The sequence below is a fragment of the Zootoca vivipara genome, chromosome 3 (genome assembly GCF_965207765.1).
Source record: "Zootoca vivipara chromosome 3, rZooViv2.hap1.1, whole genome shotgun sequence".
Lineage (NCBI taxonomy): Eukaryota > Metazoa > Chordata > Lepidosauria > Squamata > Lacertidae > Zootoca > Zootoca vivipara.
In genome coordinates, this window is record NC_142586.1 from 4,061,510 (window position 1) to 4,081,838 (window position 20,329).

Below are 20,329 nucleotides of genomic sequence, written 5' to 3' on the forward strand. Positions count from 1 at the left end.
TTTGTTTAAACACAGTGCAAGCACCTTTTATTAAGTATGACCATAAATAAATATATATTTACATGTTTACAGAAAAGTTAGAAATTTCCCCTTCATTTTAGTAAAGCAATGATAGTCCTATTACTCTTTCTTAAGCAGGAGTCCTGCTTCATTCAACTTCACTCTTTCCTGCACAGGTCAGTGTAGCCTTGTCTCCAGGTGTCCCGTCGGCCCTTGTGGGCGCCACGAGAACCCCCTCCCTTGCCCCTTCAAGGCCTCCTGTCCACCTGCTATGTTTTGCTCGGCCTTGGGCTGCTCCTGGAAGCGGAGCCCCCCAGCAGCCTGCAGGAGACAGAGCCTGTGCTGCCCAGCGCCTGGGCCTTTGGGCAGTGCCAGGTGCCCCTTTGGAAACCGGAGGGAGTGAAGAGAGAGGAGATGAGCTGGGGAGGGGAAGAGGGGAAGCCACAGAGCCTCCCTATAAAATGCTACTGCAGGGGGCTCTACGCCATGTGGTGGTGGGTGCTTAATGGTACAGTAGTGCGAATACAATCCAGATTGAGACTCCAATAGGCAGCAAAAGGTGAAAACACATTATGAGGGGCCTGATGCAGATCAACCCCTTGGGCCTGCCATTTAGTGTTAAAAACAGCCCCATTCATTTCAGCCAGAACGTGTTTCGCATTTTGCAATTGGCTGTTGCAATGCAAATTGCTGGGGTTTGTCTGTGGTGTGCATATCTGAGCATCAGTTTTCTTCCAGTGAAGTTGGTATTTTATTGTGCTTTGTGAGAACAATTGCATTGTCTGGCTCAAGCTTAAACTGTGTTTGCTTCTTGAGCAATTTACTTGTGCTTTGTACTAGCAAGGTCCTCACAACCACCATTTTGTAGGAGGGTCCACAACAGTTTTTCTGATTTTTCAGGTGTGCCTATATGTACATATGAAAAGTTTGGGAGGTCCGGCTTCAAACATTGCAAAAAACACAAAAACAAACCCACCCAGAAATGCTACAATCCAGCAAGGAACTCGTTTGAGGTGCCTGTTGTATCTCTTTTGGAAATGCAGATTTCCAAAAAATACCAAGGAGAATCACAGAATCATAAAGTTGGAAGAGACCGCAAGGGCCATCCAGTCCAACCCCCTGCCAAGCAGGAAACACCATCAAAGCATTCCTGACAGATGGCTGTCAAGCCTCTGCTTAAAGACCTCCAAAGAAGGAGACTCCACCACACTCCTTGACAGCAAATTCCACTGTCGAACAGCTCTTACTGTCAGGAAGTTCTTCCTAATGTTTATTTCCCATGCTCTGTGCATTAGTATACAGACATTGAAGACCACTGATCACCCCCCTAGGCTCTTATTTAAGGATTTTCTCCTCCCACCACTAGGTTTGCGTGCTATTTGCTCCATTTGGTCCTTGACATTTGGATGATCATCTTCAGCATTTGATAGACTCCTACTTCAGGACCACTGTCTCCCTCCCCCACATAAGTCAGTTTAAAGCCCTCCTGATGAGGTTTTTTAGATTCTTGGCAAAAACATTCCCCCCAACCTTTCTGAGGTGCAGCCCATCACTTGCCAGAAGTCCATCTTCAAGAAACTGCAGACCATGGTCTAATAATCCAAACCGTTCCTGTTTGCACCATTTGCGAAGCCAGTTGTTCACTTCCCCTATTTTTCCCTCTCTCCCTGTGCCACGTCGTTCAACTGGGAGGACAGATGAGATGACAATTTATGCATTTAATTGCTTCAACTTCCTGCCCAGAGACTCATAATCACTTTTGATCTTCTGGAGGCTATGGCTTGCAGTGTCATTGGTTCCCACATGGACCAAAAGGAAACAGTATTTGTCAGTGGGTTTTATGATTCCTTGCAGCCGTTCTGTTACATCTTGGATCTTGGCCCCGGGGAGACAGCACACCTCTCGAGACGTCTTGTCAGGCCCACAGATCACTGCTTCTGTACCCCTCAGTAGGGAATCCCCTATCACCACTACACGCCTCCTAATAGGCTTGGTCATGATTCTTCCATGTGCTGTCCCTTCCAAAGTCACCTGCATATTCCCGAAGGACTGACTTTGCTGCTCGTCTTCATATTTCTGATCAACTGTGATGGGAGAGATCTTCAAATGGAGTCTGTTCTTCATCTTCCATGTTAAGGGAGAGCACTTCGAATCGAGTGTGTAGTTCTAAACCCTCAGAGTGATCCCTGGGCCTTCTGCTTCTATGAGTCACATTCCTCCATACATCTGGCTCCTGTGTTGGGGAACTGACCTCCTCCTCAGGGATGTCCCCTGTCTCCTCCTTGGTGCAGAAGATGTGCTCTGCTGCATCCAAGAAAAGCTCCAGCTCTTTAATTCTCTGGAACGTAGATACACAGGCCTGAAGTTGCTGGACCTTGTCTTCTAGTAGGGCAACCAACTTGCAATTGCTGCAGGTGTAGCTGCCTACATCCTTTGGCAAGAATACAAAAATTGTGCAGGAATTGCAGGTGACTGCAGTTGTTCTCTCACCCTCCATCTTGAAAAGCTTGAGGTCAGGACAAAAAAGAAGCCTAGGGCTCCCCCAATAAATGTTTGAGACTAACTCCCCTAAATCTAAAAAATGGCTTAAACAGAAGCCCCGCCCCCTCGGACCATGTGCTCAGGGAGAGCACACTTCCAAGGTCACCTGCAAGGTCACCGGCCAGAAACAAACACACACACAAGCCTGGACAGTCACACAAATCCAAGAGGCAGAAGCCTTGTGCTCCCTCCTCAGTCGCTGGAGAGACAAGAGGGCCTTCTTAAATGAGCAATGCAAAGAAATAGAGGAAAACAACAGAATGGGGAAAACCAGAGATCTGTTCAAGAAAATTGGAGATATGAAAGGAACATTTCGTACAAAGATTACCATAATAAAGGACAACAGTTGAAAGGACCTAACAGAAGCAGAAGACATCAGGAAGAGGTGGCAAGAATACACATAGGAATTATACCAGAAAGATAGGGAGGTCTCGTACACCCCAGGTAGTGTGCTTGCTGACATCCTGGAGAGTGAGCCAGACATCCTGGAGAGTGAAGTCAAATGGGCCTTAATAACAAGGCCAGTGGAAGTGATGACATTCCAGCTGAACTATTTAAAATTTTAAAAGAGGATAGTGTTAAGGTGCTACACTCAATATGCCAACAAGTTTGGGAAACTCAGCAGTGGCCAGAGGATTGGAGAAGATCAGTCTACATCCCAATCCCAAAGAAGGGCAGTGCCAAAGAATGCTCCAACTACCGCACAATTGCGCTCATTTCACACGCTAGCAAGGTTATGCTTAAAATTCTACAAGGCAGTATGTGGGCCGAGAACTCCCAGAAGTGCAAGCTGGATTTCGAAGGGGCAGAGGAACCAGAGACCAAATTGCAAACATGTGCTGGATTATGGAGAAAGCTAGAGAGTTTCAGAAAAATATCTACTTCTGCTTCAATGGCTATGCAAAAGCATTTGACTGTGTTGATCACAGCAAACTATGGGAAGTTCTTAAAGAAATGGGAGTGCCTGATCATCTCATCTGTCTCCTGAGAAATCTCTATGTGGGACAAGAAGCTACAGTTAGAACTGGATATGGAATAACTGATTGGTTCAAAACTGGGAAAGGAGTACGACAAGGCTGTATATTGTCTCCCTGCTTATTTAACTTATATGCAGAATTCATCATGCGAAAGGCTGGACTGGATGAATCCCAAGCTGGAATCAGCTTCTTACGGCATTGGGACCCGCATCACTGAATTTCTTCTAGCATCGAGCAGATATTAGAATTAACTTTCCAGAGAGTGCATGGTATACCAAAGAAATATTATGTTAAACTATTACACCGCAGTTCTTTACAGCCTATACAAAGTCCATGCTTCCATTATTCACCAATTCTTTCCATCCTTATTGCAACATCAGGGGAAACAGCTCCGATGTCTTCCAAGCTTCTCAGTTTAGCAAAGAATATGCCTTTGAAGTGCTTTCAGAAGCTGAAGAAGATGTTGGTTCTGTAGAAGAGACTTGATATTTTCCTGCAGCACACAAAGGCAAAATAATGTTCAAAAAATGCTGTTTCATTTTTAGGCATGTAAAGCACACACACCATAGCTGCCAAGTCTCCCGTTTTCCCCAGGAAACCCCCGTTTTTAAAGGTGTTTCCCGTTGTCATCCTGAATGGCGAAATATCCCGTTATTCCCCCGGATTTCTTCCGGTGCCACTCTGCCCATGTCTGGGCACCGGAAACCGGGCAGCGCCGGCACCGGAAGTTGCTTCTACACATGTCTGGACATGCGTAGAAGCGACTTCCGGTGCCGGCGCTGCTGATCCTGTATTTTTCTAACCGGGACTTGGCAGCTATGACACACACAAACCTCTGCTCTGCCACTGCCAATATGGCTGATAGAAACCAAATATAACAGAAACAAATATACCATGAAATTCCCTGAAACGAGAGGTAATCGGATAAAATAAAAATATTTAAGGAGCTAAGGATATCAGAAAACTAATAGTAACGACTGATATAGAAATAATTAACGAAAATAATCAAAGCCTTAACGGGATGCCAGCTACAACCTCGTTTCACTGCGATTAACAGTTTCCTCAGAAGGAAATTGAAAGGGCTGTATTTTCAATAAACATCATTCAAAAATAAAGAGTAAGGAAACACTAATTTTGCATATTCAAGGCCTAAGACGCAGGCAAAAAGGGGGTTTCAAATTAAGCTATAAACTGGTAGCTTTCTTTAAAAAACTCAAAGTCTGGGCTGCAAGAGCTCCATGATCTAATGTTTGGCAGAGATCATGGAGCTCTTGCAGCCCAGAATTTGAGTTTTTTGGAAAGTAGGGTGCTGGACTAGCTGGCCAGGGCCGCATCCAGCAGGCTCCCACTTTATACCTGACTGAAGGGTGGCTTCAATTAAGGCAGAGCTGTCCCTCTGCTCAGCTCTCCCAGCTACACCCAAGCTGCCCGCAGCTCCATGGACACACACCTCCTTCTCCTGGTAGCAGTGCTGACCACAGGAAGACCCTGAAATGGGTGTGTGTGTGTGTCTTGGGGTAGAGAGAGGATGGCGCTGATTGCAAGTCTGTCTCGCTGCTGTTGAGCGGCATACATTTGACCTGCTCTGTGCCCAGTTACTGCACCAGACTCAAGCTCATGCGGCCATCAGGGTCTGTTTGGAGCCCAGGCATTCTCCCCTTCCTCACTGTCTGCTGCCACTGCAGATACAGTGGTACCCTCTAAGGGTGGGAGTTTGGATTGCACCCTTATTCTGGCAACAGGGGTTGGGCTGAGCTGTTGAAGACCATCCAAGATAATGTTGTACATGGGTCTCCATTGCTGAAGTGCAGCATTTTGGGCACTGTTATCGCAGAGGCCCCCAACTACTTTTGGAGGCTGATGGTAACCATGCTTGGAAAGCGCCTTCCCCTCATAATGAACTGATGTGGTTACAGTCAGCCTGAACCATCAGGGCATCGCTTCCAGCAAGCAATGCTTTGCACATCTGGCTTCTACGGCATATCTGGCTTCTTGTTGTGTTAGCACAGCAATTGGCCTTGCAGTGCATTGAAATGGCATGAATCTGAAGGCCCAACATACAGAAGAACATTTGAAATTGTACAAGGAAGTTGGTGGCTGATTACATACTGTACCTGTTTTGCCAAACAAGTTGTTTAAAGTTTTTGAGAATGGAGAACTGATGGAAAGCATAGGAGCCGACATGCCTTGGGATGTTGACTGTAAGACACAAGCACATATTAGTGAAGAGCAAGCAGCATTTTCTATAGGACAGGCTTTTATTTAGTCTTAGCTTTAATCTGGCAATTGTAGAAAACCTCATACTTAAAACTAAGTTAACTAACTTAAAACTAAGGATTGTCAAAATCACAAGGGGGCCCTTGCACAGTCCTAGTGCAAACCATAAACACAGATAGGAAAGTGTTGGAGATAGCAAACATGTCCCTTGCACCAGAGTATGCATGGCAGAACCATATGGACCATGGAGAGCAGCTGCACTTTTAGCCCCACCCCAAATGTATCATTACAGAAAGTCCAAGACTTGAACTGCGCACACAGCCAAGGGTCCTGATCCCATGGAGCCCCCGCACACAAACAGGAATTTGCACACAGAGCTTTCTATACAACCAAAGAACGCCTGGACCATAGCACGCCAGGCACTCCTGTCTTCCTCTGCCTCCCGCAGTTTGGTCAAACTCATGTTCGTAGCTTCAAGAACACTGTCCAGCCATCTCGTCCTCTGTCGTCCCCTTCTCCTTGTGTCCTCAATCTTTCCCAACATCAGGGTCTTTTCCAGGGAGTCTTCTCTTCTCATGAGGTGGCCAAAGTATTGGAGCCTCAGCTTCATGATCTGTCCTTCCAGTGAGCACTCAGGGCTGATTTCCTTAAGAATGGATAGGTTTGATCTTCTTGCAGTCCATGGGACTCTCAAGAGTCTCCTCCAGCACCATAGTTCAAAAGCATCAATTCTTCGGCGATCAGCCTTCTTTATGGTCCAGCTCTCACTTCCATACATCACTACTGGGAAAACCATAGTTTAACTATACGGACCTTTGTCAGCAAGGTGATGTCTCTGCTTTTTAAGATGATGCCTAGGTTTGTCATTGCTTTTCTTGCTCGCGTATGAAATGAGCGCAATTGTGCGGTAGTTGGAGCATTCTTTGGCACTGCCCTTCTTTGGGATTGGGATGTAGACCGATCTTCTCCAATCCTCTGGCCACTGCTGAGTTTCCCAAACTTGTTGGCATATGAAGTGTAGCACCTTGACAGCATCATCTTTTAAAATTTTAAATAGTTCAGCTGGAATGTCATCACTTCCGCTGGCCTTGTTATTAGCAGTGCTTTCTAATGCCCATTTGACTTCACTCTCCAGGATGTCTGGCTCAAGGTCAGCAACCACACTACCTGGGGTGTACGAGACCTCCATATCTTTCTGGTATAATTCCTCTGTGTATTCTTGCCACCTCTTCTTGATGTCTTCTGCTTCTGTTAGGTCCTGCTATGCAGGAGCTAAATTAAGAATTCACTATGTAGGTAACTCACAGTGCTTTGGCATTCATGTTTACTCAGAGATGCTGAATAGTAGCCTAGCCTTTGGTTTAGGGTTAGCATGGGGGGAATTGGGTTCTTATGCTTTTAGCAGCTGTATGACAGGCAGAAATTCAACAGATCAAGCCGTTTCTAGTATGGAAATACAATTATGAGAAAAGTTTTGCCATGACAGTGCTCTCTCTTATCGTGTGTTATGCCATGCCTGCACAGGCCGCCATCCAAATGTTGCCACTGATTCTAAAAGGTTGGCAGCCCCTGCTGTAAACCATTATGCCTTAAACATAAGAAAGACAGTCCGTTACAAAATCCTGTCTGATGAGGATGATAGTGATGGTGATATGTTTTTTCCATTCCCCCATTCCCTCCCTTTTCCTTATTGTGAACAGTTTCAAACACATACTGTTTATAAAGGTTGATAAAATAAAGGTTTTCTCATTCATTGCTGAGGGATTAAAATTAGAGAGAGTCTATTACAAATTAGACAGTGCAAGATTTAAAACCATGCTTCCATTAGCAGTGGATTTCTTCTGCGTTTAGAAGAGCACCTTTGGCTCCAACCCACTATTTATTCTTGGGAATAATATTACCTTTGTGTGTTGTGAACTCCAGCTGGAGAGGGAACACTTATTCCACAGAGCTTCCCGTACCTGCACATTTGAAACAAAGGAAAGCCAATATCAAATAATCTCTGCAATTCAATAGAATAAAATAAAGCTCTAATATTTTAAAATTCATTTCCTACCTTCCTATCTGAGAGGATTCCAAGCAGCAGAATGAATAATCCCTGCAAAATATTTTCATATTAATATTATACACATTTGTAAAATGCCTGAATCTAAAGGCCAAAGGATCTGTCTTATGTACGGTAATTCCAAAGGAAGAACAGCATTTCTGAACACCGATTGCCAAAGTGTATGGGGGGAAACATGGATAATGGATTTGTGAGCCTAGGAGAAAAATAAGTGAGAAGTTTTGGATAACATTCTGGGGATTACAAACTAATCCCGATGACAAGCTTTAAAAGGTCAACAAGCAATATACTGGGGAAAGAGACCTCACATTGCAATCCTATGCATTTCCTATTGAGTTCAGTGAGACTTAGTCCCTGTTAAGTAGGATCAGAATTGTAGTATAACAGACCCTCCAAGTACCCCTATTTTCCAGGGACAGTCCCAGTTTCTGATTTGATCCTGGAATGAGACCCCCGGGTATAGGGCAGTATATAAAATAAATAAATAAATGAGCGCATATATAATGGAACAAGGAATCTTTCACAAACATTTGCTCCGCTTGCAATTCTGGATTCAATCTAGAGGTGACTTTGAACTCACAGTCACAGGTGTTAATGTGGGGATCAGTGCTCAATTTGGGGACTACAGTGCTTTAATCTCAGCATTTCTCAGGTGAGGAAATAAATACTTATAGTAGGTTTAATAGCAGTAAAGGAGAAACAGGCCTAGGTCATGGGTCATGTGATGGCACAGGCTCTAGGAAAGAAGACTGCAGCCTCTTCACTCCTCCTGGGTTGTATGAACAGGAGTGTGTGAATCTGCACTTATGTTGCTAGCAAAGTCTATTCAAACTCCTGAATTGGGGGGGGGGGGCACCAAGGAAGAGGGGGTAGCAATCTAAGACATACCTGTAGAGCAAACAAAGATAGGGCCAGGTTCAGTTAATAGTTCACTATCACAGTATTCCACCAGATTTTAGCCATTTCCTCTCTAGGATGGGCAAGGGGAGAACAGGGCCAGGCTTAGCACAGAAGTCCAAATTCAGTGACATCGCTAGATTCTTACCACATGAAAAATAACAATATGAATCACCTTCTCGTGTGGAGTCCCAAGAAAGTGTTGACAATATTTTTTTATCAGTTAAGCATAGCAAACGGCTAGTATCTTTGATCTACTTACCTGAAAAGCATTGAAGAGAGTAAATAAGTAGTGGAATGCTCTAGGGCTTCCAGGGATGACTGTAGCAAGACCAAATAACCAGGTGAAGCCTAAGAGTGATGTCAGAACACCGATACACTTGGTGATGCGATGCAATGAGCTCCTTTCTTCGTTGATTGATTTTTCACCAATGGAACGTCTTTGTATTTTCGCTATGACCACAATGGTAACAATCACATTGACAGCGACAATGATCATGGCAGGAATGACTAAAGCCAAGAGAGCTCTACTCTCATCCCAGTTGAGTAAACAGACCTTTTTTCTTGTGTAATGGGGGTGGGTGCTGCTTACGGTGATAGCAGATATAACTAGTGGGCAAAAGTATCCCAAGCAGAAGCCGAGAGCTTTCATGATGGTCTTGCCTGCATTATGTAAGATAAAGACCACGTGGTAGAACACCATGAGGCCCAATGTTAGCATCCAAAAGAAGACACAGAGGTAGAAAAACTGAACAAAGAATGCTGCTGCTATGCAGAGCCAGGCCTGGTCCATTTCTGTGTTTGTGTCATACATTACTGCTACCACAAGGAACCAGATGTCTGCAATGAGGAGAGAAATCACTATGTTCAGTATGCAAACATGGCGCATGTAGGATATTCTTGCTTTGGTCACTGATTTCCACACGGCAAATTCTATGCCAATGCAGGCCACCAGGCTCAATATAGAAATGCTCACACCAATGTAAGACATGTAATCCAACATGTCCCATGGATCATGACCGGGAGACATCAAAATGGAGAATGAAGTCAAGTGATTACAGGAGCAAGTGACATTGTCCCCTTTCTCTATGCTTTCACAGCCAGTATTGTCCCAACCTCCACCATCCTCTGAAAAGCTGAAATTCCAAAATACACATCGAGGATTTTTCAGGGTCTTGTTATCCTTCGAAAATGTCATAATGATCCTGAAATCTTGACTTAGTCTGCTGCTGGCATTGATTAGCGTTGTCATCACCAAACCATTTACTATGAATTCATCCATCTTTTTATACTGTGGAATAATAGGCCCCAAAGTTGAGTAAGCCACACTGATAATGGTGGAGATGGAGTCTTCAGTTTTAATTTTTGCTTCGTTAATTAGCACACTACCACTGAGGTTTGAGGGCTTGGAGAATGTAAAGCTCTCATCGTAGTCTGAAACCTTGCTTTTGTCAATGACCACACCTTTGAGCTGGAGGTTGTCATAGCTGATGGAAGGAATAGAATTGTTAATAGGTTGAAGGGAATCAGAAAATTGTTCCACTGAAGCCAGTAATTGAGAAGTCCCATTCTCAAAATCCTTCCAAGTTTTTGTTGGACTGCTGATAACCATGTCTACTGTGGATAAAAAATTCTGCAATAATAAGAGAATAAAGAGAGATTACTGAAGTCCAGTAACAAAATTATCAGCGTGCATTAGAAATTCCAATCCCTTTTCATTTAACCCTAATCCAACTACCAACTTTTCATATCATTTATTATTTATTTATTGAATTTATATATGACCCTTCATTCAAAGTTCACAGGGCAGTTTACAATATAAAAATCAAAAAATTCATAGTATGAGAACAAGCAAAACAATAACCCCCACCCACCCACCCTGTTTTAAAGGCCATAGATTGTTTCATTAGCCATTTGGAAGGTCAGATGGTTGAAAGCTCAAGCGCCTCTCATATTTCAAATACATTATTAGATGCAGATACCTATTTTATCATATTGTGATGCTGTCATATCCAACAGTCGATCAACCTATAACATCCACAGCAAGCCAGGAGGCTGTGCTGTAGACAGTCTGAGGTCCTGCACAGGTATTTGTTTCATGGTAAAAACTGAAACTTTGCCTCTGTTTGCTCATTATTATTTAGGAAAAGTATAGCTCTTGATTTAACTTCTGTAAGAATTATTGGAACAAACTCTTGACATTTCCACGTTGATCCTGATGCTTTCTCCTTTTCTTCTTTCCTGAGCTACTCTGTCATGCTCTTGTGAATAGGTGGGTGAATCTGAACTTATTCCTATGGTTTATCTAATAGCATTCAAATGAAAGCTTGACATAACTGAAATATGACATGAGATTCTCCACCATGAACCTTCCTTGACCTTGGTACAAACCTGAGACCAGCCTCATCTCAAAACATGATGTCCTAAAGGCACTCTGAGAAACATCCTCAAACCTTGCATAAATCGAGCTGCCAGGTCCAGTCTATTCAACTCCTGAACGGGAGTCATCAATATAACAGTAAGGCAAAGAGCAGACAAAAGATCGCCAGTTCAGCCACAGCCCACTAAGAAGACTTTTATGCAAACATTTTATTTGCAAGATGGGCAAGGTGAGAAGCAGGCAGAAATTCTGGGATAAATTCAAATGCACAACAAAACTAGCTGAATAATAATTGAATAATAATAATATAAGAAGAATTTATTATTTATATCCCACCCATCTGGCTGGGTTTCCCCAGCCGCTCTGGGCGGCTTCCCACAAAATATTAAAATACAATAGCCTGTTAAACATTAAAAGCTTCCCTAAACAGGGCTGCCTGAAGGAGAAAACAAGCTTTCGTCATCTTTCACGTGGCAGCCCTTGAGATATTTGAAGATGGCTCTGTCTCCTCTTTTCCAGGCTAAGCATATCCAACTAGTGCAGATGAAAAGAAAGGAGTTCTCAACTTCTGCAAAGTCTTCTGTAACTTACTTCCATTGTTGCCCGCTCAGCTGCTACCGGCACGACTGAAATCATATTCAAAATTTCCACAACAGCTTTCAGGTTTGCAACAGCTTTCATACTTTGCTGCTGTTGCTTGACGGTACGGTTCAGGTGGCTGAGGAATTCAGGCAAATTCTTCTTTTGCTCAGGACTAGACACCAAAGACTAGAATTGAAGTTAAATGCGTTAAACACAGAGTAAATTGCGCTTAAGGCTTGTTATTAAATAGAAAGCCCACAGATTCTCTTCAGCCAGCTGGAAGAGGCACAGAATGTTGTGCAATTAATTCTAGAAGGGAATCTTGCGTCACAAAAATGCAATTTCCTGATTTCCCGGGTGACTGGGATTTTTGTTTGAAAAGCTTTGGATGCCCTGGGTACAGAGAGGTGGAAACACTAATCAGCAGTATGCAACTTGGGGCACATCTACACTTGTGTTTTTAATGTTAGGAAAGGTTAAGGAAGAGTTGCGATAACGCAGAGGGACAAATGACTTGTTGCTTTTAACATTCTTAATGTGTTATTAAAATGTGACACCAGAGGGCGCTGCAGAGAAAGTGTTTTGACGAAAATAAACCAATTTTAAGTACAGTGCAGTACAGTGTAAGTATGCCCTGGGACATTTTAGAACAATAGATCTAGTATCATTCTAATAACGTTAAAACCGGTCAGAGTAGATACAGCTCCAGTGCCAAATTCATTTCCATAACATCCATAGCTGGATATCACATCAGGTGTGACCCAGAAATTACAATTAATGCAGAATGCGGCAGCTAGACTGGTGACTGGGAGTGGCCACCGAGACCATATAACACTGGTCCTGTAAGACCTACATTCACTCTCAGTATGTTTCCAAGCAAAATTCAAAGTGTTGGTGCTGACCTTTAAAGCCCTAAATGGCCTCAGTCCTGTATACCTGAAGGAGCGTCTCCACCCCCATCATTCAACCCGGACACTGAGGTCCAGCGCAGAGGGCCTCCTGGCAGTTCCCTCACTGTGAGACGTGTGGTTACAGGGAACCAGACAGAGGGCCTTCTTGGTAGTGGCTCCCTTTTCATCAGATGTCAAAGAAATAAACAACTATCAGACTTTTAGAAGACATCTGAAGGCAGCCCTGTTTAGGGAAGTTTTTAATGTTTGATGTTTTATCGCTTTATTATTATTATTATTATTATTATTATTATTATTATTATTATCCTATGTGCCTCACTTTTGGGCAAGTGCTGTATCCTAGCTAGATAAATATTGTGAATCTGTTCCCTCCAAATGAATGATTCGTACTTTGTGCCCTCTTTGTCACCATTTTAAAAGCTCTTAAACCTGCTGATATATCCCAGCAATGTTCTGCTTACATATGTGCTCAACTCGTTTTGCACAAGGCTGCTAATTTGAGTTGTTGCAGTGTATAATGTTTAGTTTTAAAAATCTATTTCGCTGAATAGTCTGGAGGCAACCTGTGCTACCTATCGCCCAATCCTAAGTGTTTTTACTTGCACATGACTTGGAAGGCAACTGGCTTCAGTTGAGCTGACTTCCAGGCAACGCAGCCCAAGTCTCTAAGAAGAGATAGAGGGCCCACACAAAGGGATGCTTTTACCTCTGCAGAACTGAGAAGGTCATCCACTGGGACAGCTAGGCAGCTCTTTCCCACTATTTCCCACAAATTATTTTTGCACTTATAGGTGATACTTCCTTTGACAGGGTGGTTTTTCTCATTCAAGCAAGGCCTTGTGAGCTCAGCTCCATCCTCTCCAGTGCCAATCTCTGAAGAATTGCATGCTACCTTCTTTGCTATGAAAGAAAGGAAAAGAGATTGTTTTATCTCTTGAAACATCAGGACACCATACAGTGTAGACAAGTATAATGTATGGGCAAGTATAAGGACATTTGGATCACATTTATACAAAATATAGTAAGCTGCAAATAAACACACACACACAAATAATAATAATAAGATGTGCATGTATACGTAGCAATAGATTATACCTTCCTCTGCACTTTTTATTTTATTGCTACTTCTTTTGTTCAATTGAAATACAAAATTAATACCAAAAAAGGACACCAGCCATTTACAAATGCAAAGTGTCTCTCTTCCGTTTTCCATTTTTATTGATGTGAGACACTTCGAGAGACAATACTTGTCTGAAGAGTGGGATAGAAATACAGTACAGTAAATAAATAAAATTAACTGACAGAAAATGCCCAAATTAACATACTTTATTTGCATCATTAGTAAACATTTTGCACAATTTGCAAATATAACTGGGCTATGGCAACTCTAGAGATATCATATGCCATTGCCCACATTTTCTCCTTACCTGGTAAAAGTTTTAGGACCATTGGTGAACTTTGAACACGCCCATCAATTTGGTTAGTGAACTCACAATACACTTGTAATAAATGCTCTGTAGAATTGCAGCGAGCTTCTGTGAAATTTACTGTGTGTTGGTAGCAGTCTTTTCCTCTTCTTTCTGTAGGAAAAGCTTTTGTATAGAATGAGGTAAATTCAGACAGCAAGTAGAATTAGTGAGAGCCGACTTGTGTGTCGGAAATGTACGTACCGGTAACTGTTTTTTGTCTGTGAACTGCTTTGAGAGCTTTGAATGAGGAGCTGCCACTAAATATTGTAAACATAAATAGAGCCATTGGCAGCTTGATTTACGTTTTGAATGGTGCAGGGTAAAACTAAGGTTGTGTGAGCACAAGTGACGCTGAGGTGGTCCATTTAAAATAATATAAAATTACCTTCTCCCTCATGCACACGTAGCACGTGCTCTAACTACTGTAGTTCTTTCTGTGCTCAAGGCAGGGCACTAATTCAAAAAGGATCATCACTGAGCTGAGTGAAGGATGGTTTAAGGGAGCTCCTGCTGAAAATCCAAGTTGCCATTTCTCAGGTAAACTCCTGCTCAGAAGCTGAAATGCAAAGAAACTGGAGGCAGCTGCTGCCTGCTATTGTCGCCTCCTGTTTTTTCATTGCCTTCCAGCAGAATTCAGTAGGTCAAAGAGTTTTTCTGCGCTACGAAAAACGTAACGCCGCTCTATGTTAGCCCATAACCCACATTAAACCTCTGAGCAAGTTGGTCTCTAAGCTCTTCATCGACTGTCTTGAAAAGTTAAGTCTGGATTGAAGAGAAAACGTTAAAATAATTTTAGCTTCACAGCCTCTGCCGTTCACTGGCACCTCTGTCCAGAGCACACACTCCACTGCCATTTCGGTTGCCACACACCTGCTTCTCTCCCACCCGGCCAGTGGTTGCTTACCTGCCTGAACAAAGGGAGGCCTTTGTTGAAGAGAGAACTTCACAGTGTAATTTCCCTTCTTGCTTGTACAGCACCTTAGAACCCGAGTCCCTGGACAAGGAACGGATGCATTTATGGGATCCCTTATAATGTCTTTTTTCAGTGGCAAAGGAAACACGTTGATTTGCATGTGTGCAGAGCTGTTCAGAAATCTTTGGGAAAAGGTGCAGGTATAGTTGCCTAAAAACAATCAAACCAGATGCTCTTTAGCCAACAGCAGAAGCAAGCAAGTAACTAGATCTTTCTAAATTAGCGCATTTAAGGAAGTTTTTAATGTTTGAAGTTTTATTCTGTTTTTAGTCTTCTGTTGGGAGCCACCCAGAGTGGTTGGGGAAACCCAGCCAGATGGGCAGGGTATGAATAAATAAATACAGTAAATAAATATTATTATCATTATCATTATTATTATTAAACACAATACAGGAACACACATGGTGGAAATTGTATTGCGAAGGTGGTTTCCATTGCTTTATTTGTTTTTGGTTCTGACGGTGGGGATGCACTTCACTCACCAGCCCAGTCCAGATTAGCGCTGTCGACTGTCAGCACAGAAGTTGCCCCCTTTCCCTTCTGCCTGGTGCTGTGCCACACGCTGTCAACCTGCTTAGTGGAGCTTCCACTTTGGATTTGCCAGGTGACGCTGTCAAAGTTGCTCACATCACTGTTGCAGCTTAGAGAGAAACGGTGTCCCTCGGAAATCTTGCCATTTGTTCTAGAAGATATGCTCACATTTGCTGGTGAAACATAAACATTGGGGATTTGATTGTGAGTTCATTATTTTGTTTATTTAGGTAGATTGTCTCCCACTTTGCACATTGTCTCAACATGGCTTACGGTAAAATAGCAGAAACATAAACATCGGAATAGCATACACACATACAAATAAAAGGAGAAATGTCCTTCTCAAAGAGATGCTTACCCACTCGAAAGTATGTAACACTGATAACTTTGTGTTTGCGGGCACCATTGGTCGTGTTCAGCTCACATGTGTAATCCGTCTTGGTTGCAGACTTGTCTGCTGGGCATTGAGATTCATTAGCCTGAAGGAGGTACTTGGTACAGTTGTGAGTGGCAGTGGTGGTCCCTGCAAGGAAGGGAAATGAGTTACAATCAGGTCAAAGCACTACCTGCAACTGATGCTGAAACTGGTCAACCCCTCGACTCAAAGCAAAGCTGAAGAGTTGCTTCAGTGTCAGTGTCTCTGGGTGGTCAGAGTACGATGTCACCCCCATTTAGAAGTTGGCCAGGATGTTATCAGCTCCTACTCCCAGTAGAGACTTTGGGTCTAACATGTCCTACAAACTTATCCAAAGCTACCTGTTTTAATTCCAGAGGGATATTTTCAGGGATACGCCAGACAATTGCTCCCTGGGCCGTCTTAAGCATATCTAGTAAGGTCAGGTGCAGGGCCGTTTTAAGCATATCCGGTGCCAGGGTACAAAGATCCCTTCTGCCCCCCCCCCCATTTCCCACATCATACATTCAATACATTCAATACACATTTAAAGCACATGATTTCCCCCATAGAATCCTGGAAACTGTAGCTTCCCACTCACAGAGCTACAGTTCCCAGGATTCTCTGGAGCAGGCATGTCCAACAGGTACATCGTGATCTACCGGTAGATCACTGGATGTCTGCAGTAGATTATGAAGGGACCACGGGTCTCTAACACCCAGACAGACAGTAGTTCCCACTGTTCTTTTGCTAACCTTACGCCTAGCAAACAAACAAAAATCCTTAAAGTGTTTTACAAGGACTCACAAGGAATGCTGTGCCTGCAATCTGAGGTGGATTTTGGGGAACATGAGCAGTTCACCTGCACTGGGAGCTGAGCAATGGAAGGTGAGTGGCCAGGGTGGGGGTGCTACTGGAATTTTAAAGCCCAAAGTCCACCACTGCTGTGATTCACCACTCTGTGGAGCTGGCAATGGCGGTGGAGAAACAGGGCAGTGCAGGAGGAGCCTGACTCTCGGCAAATGTACAACTTCCAAGACAATAACACCAGAGAATGAGAGGGCGAGAGTGAGAGAGATGCATGTGTGGAGTTGGGCAAAGAAAAAGGTTTTAGGCGCACTTGGGAGCCAAGAGAGATTCTTGCGCTTCATACCTGAAATATTTATTGCTCCATTTGTTTTCCAGTAATAAGTGAAGAACTGCATATCTCTGTCTGTGCAGCAACTCAGTTCTTTAGTGCCCCCATTGCATACAATCACAACATCCTCTGAGGGCACAATTTTGATGGGAGAGACTGTTATATTAGTCCCAGCAACATGTATGACTGACACATTGTGAGTCCATTCCATAAAGCTGCAACGGTAATAACCTGCAAAAAAGACAAAAATCTTGTATTTAGCTCCATAAAGCAATGTGCTCGAACATTTCCAGATCCAAATGTGAACCTTCCAGCTTGTCTCATCTCCATGATAAAATTAACTCAATTGAATCAAAGCATTAAATGAGTGGCAAAACTTTTACATTTACATCCGTCATCTGAATGTCCAAAGGATCTGAAGTCAGCCATGTTGTATGTGGAGCAGCTCCCCAAAAGGCCAATTTTAGACTGTATTAATGGTTTCCAAGCTTTGGTTTCTCTCTAGTCTGCTTTGGTCTGTTCTGCTCTGGGAAACTGCCTTCTGTTCTGGGCGTTTTCCTTTAAGGAGGAGATAGACCAGCGGCTCTCAGTGGACAACCTGAAAATGGCTGGTGGTCTTGGTGGACCATTTAAGGGGTTTTCTGCTTGTTGCACAATTGTAATGTGCTGTGCTAGATGCTACATTTTAAATGATATTTTATTACTTCTTTTATTTCTTATACAGTAAGACTGCAAGGTACTCACGTTTTCCTTGTGCCCATTCAGCTTTATGCGTTTGGCAAAATAAAATAAAATAAAATAAAATAAAATGGGGCCGGCCTGGCCACATACCCCATAGCACTCCATGTTTTGACTATATGTTTTGGCTGAGGGCACAATCCCCATAAGGTAAGTTGTGGGTAAGTTGTGGGTGTACGGTATTATATTTTGATGCATTGCAATTTACCTTCCACGGTCACCTGGTGCTATGGAGATGACGCCCACTTTCCATTAATCTAGGTGCTAATATCTGTACAACTGCAGTGTTTAAAGGTCCACAAGGATCCTTTGCAAGGGAGGAAGATGGGATAATACCTCATCTTCTTGCCCCCCCCCATAGCACTGTCCTCCTTTCTAATCCACCCCCGCAGGTGTAATGGGCACCAGATGCCTCTGCCTGGAGGGGTGGCAGGCTCTCCCTTGCTGGAGATTTTCAAGCCAAGGCTGGGAAGCCATCTGTGGAAGAGGTTCAAGCTCTGGATTTCCTGCATCCCATGGTTGGGCCACACCGACTTGCATGTCCCTCTCCAACTCTTAGGATTCGATCAAGTGAGGTTGCTCCGTAAATGGAAAAGCCAATTCTGAAGCTACCCCACTCGCTTCACCACATGAGTTAACCAGCAAAAAACCCACAGTTCCTTCCACAGAATGGAGATTATAGGTAACATATAGGTAAAGGTAAAGGGACCCCTGACCGTTTAGTCCAGTCGTGGACGACTCTGGGATTGCGACACTCATCTTGCTTTACAGGCCAAGGTAGCCGGCGTTTGTCCGCAGACAGTTTTTCCAGGTCATGTGGCCAGCATGACTAAGCCGCTTCTGGCGAACCAGAGCAGGGCACAGAAATGCTGTTTACCTTCCCGCTGGAGCAGTACCTATTTATCTACTTGGACTTTGACGTGCTTTCGAACTGCTAGGTGGGTAGGAGCTGGGACCGAGCAACGGGAGCTCACGCCGTCACGGGGATTCGAACCGCCAACCTTCTGATTGGCAAGCCCAAGAGGCTCAGTGGTTTAGACCAGGGGTCCCCAAACTAAGGCCCGGGGGCCGGATGCGGCTCAATCACCTTCTCAATCTGGCCCACGGACGGTCCAGGATTCAGCATGTTTTTACATGAGTAGAATATGTCCTTTTCTTTAAAATGCATCTCTGGGTTATTTGCGGGGCATAGGAATTTGTTCTTTTTAAATATATATATATATATATATATATATAGTCTGGCCCTACACAAGGTCTGAGGGACAGTGGACTGGCCCCCTGCTGAAAAAGTTTGCTGACCCCTGGTTTAGACCACAGCGCCACCCGCGTCCCTAACATAAATACTGCTAACTCACTAAAGAAACATTAACTAATCATGAGAGATCAGGTCGCATGGCCCCTCCTGGTACACCTGAAACCATGGGGGGGGGACAACTATTTTATGGCCAGATAACTAGATGTGCATGACTCTTGGGAAGGGCAAGAACACCTGCAGAATTGATTTAACAAGACACAGAGAAAGCTGTGGAGCCCCAGTCACGGCTACCTCCCTTCTCTGAATCTAGGTTTCGATTGCATGTCACTCTGTATGTTACAATCCTAGAATATTATGGTCATTGTTGTTGGAGGGAGGAAACTGCAGGACATCCAATTCACTACCAGCCTTGTTTGATACAGAATATTGCAGTGTTTGCTTGGTGTGGTTTTATTCTTTGGAGGATTGTCTTACAGAGGGTAATAATCTGTATTTGTTCCCCATGTTCCTAGTGTACAGACTACTTCCCCTGTCCTCACTTTGGTAGGAGGTCTGACTCAGAATAGCAATTCTTACACTCGACTTAAAAACTTTTCTATTTAGAATTACCGGCATCTTCCAATTTAATGTTTGTAATTTTCAGTGTTGATGTTGACTTTCCATCTATAGTGTCATTTTTAAGAAGCTCCCTGCCACGGATAAAAGTTTCTGGGAAGTGCCAAGTTGCACCCGAAGAAGAATTTGACTCGCATGTCATTGTTACCGTATCACCCTCAAAAATGTCTTCAGGAGAAATCGAGATGTTTGTTCCACCTGCAAGGCAAAAAGAGAAGTTCTCAAAACCAACAGAAAGAAACCACTGCCACTCACCTAATGCATCAACTATTCATTTCACAGCTCCACTTACTGTTGTTCTGAATGCAGCCAGGAAAGCTTTGGAAAATTAGTTTGCAGAGTCTGGAAAAGGCCTTGACCAAAGGTGGTTGCAGCAAAAGTGAGCATGTCTTCCTTCCTTCAGGACTGTCATGGAGTTTTATAAGTGGGATTTTGCAAAGTGACCAATGGCCGTTTAGCTGAGTGGGTTTAAACTCTCCATGTCTGGAATGAAAGCAGCACCAATGGGCAGGTGCTTCCCACCTTCCAGGGCAAATGAGGAATCTCGATTCCCATTTTTCACTGGCAGAGCATCAGCTGTGATTGCAACCCAAATACATATTCCTGATGTGATACATTGACAATCATGTATGATGTCTTCCGTTTG

The 20,329-nt window shown here is 43.6% G+C and overlaps 1 protein-coding gene across 5 annotated transcripts in view; it reads right to left on the bottom strand.

Annotated features, from left to right (window-relative positions):
• The window catches only part of ADGRF5 (adhesion G protein-coupled receptor F5), a 42,085-nt gene continuing 21,756 nt past the window's right edge, over positions 1 to 20,329 (bottom strand). For 3 of the 5 annotated variants that reach the window (XM_035110333.3, XM_035110331.3, XM_035110330.3), the window contains 13 exons: positions 19,678 to 19,881; positions 17,091 to 17,306; positions 15,902 to 16,066; positions 15,495 to 15,716; positions 14,944 to 15,162; positions 13,998 to 14,162; positions 13,277 to 13,470; positions 11,669 to 11,845; positions 8,960 to 10,330; positions 7,792 to 7,833; positions 7,637 to 7,696; positions 5,633 to 5,717; positions 1 to 4,011 (listed from right to left, as the gene is read on the bottom strand). In XM_035110333.3, the coding sequence (XP_034966224.2) occupies positions 3,929 to 4,011; positions 5,633 to 5,717; positions 7,637 to 7,696; positions 7,792 to 7,833; positions 8,960 to 10,330; positions 11,669 to 11,845; positions 13,277 to 13,470; positions 13,998 to 14,162; positions 14,944 to 15,162; positions 15,495 to 15,716; positions 15,902 to 16,066; positions 17,091 to 17,306; positions 19,678 to 19,881 (3,203 nt within the window). In that variant the 3' untranslated portion in view covers positions 1 to 3,928. The remainder of the gene's footprint in view (positions 4,012 to 5,632; positions 5,718 to 7,636; positions 7,697 to 7,791; positions 7,834 to 8,959; positions 10,331 to 11,668; positions 11,846 to 13,276; positions 13,471 to 13,997; positions 14,163 to 14,943; positions 15,163 to 15,494; positions 15,717 to 15,901; positions 16,067 to 17,090; positions 17,307 to 19,677; positions 19,882 to 20,329) is intronic. The other 2 variants (XM_088667098.1, XM_088667099.1) reach the window with 2 other exon arrangements.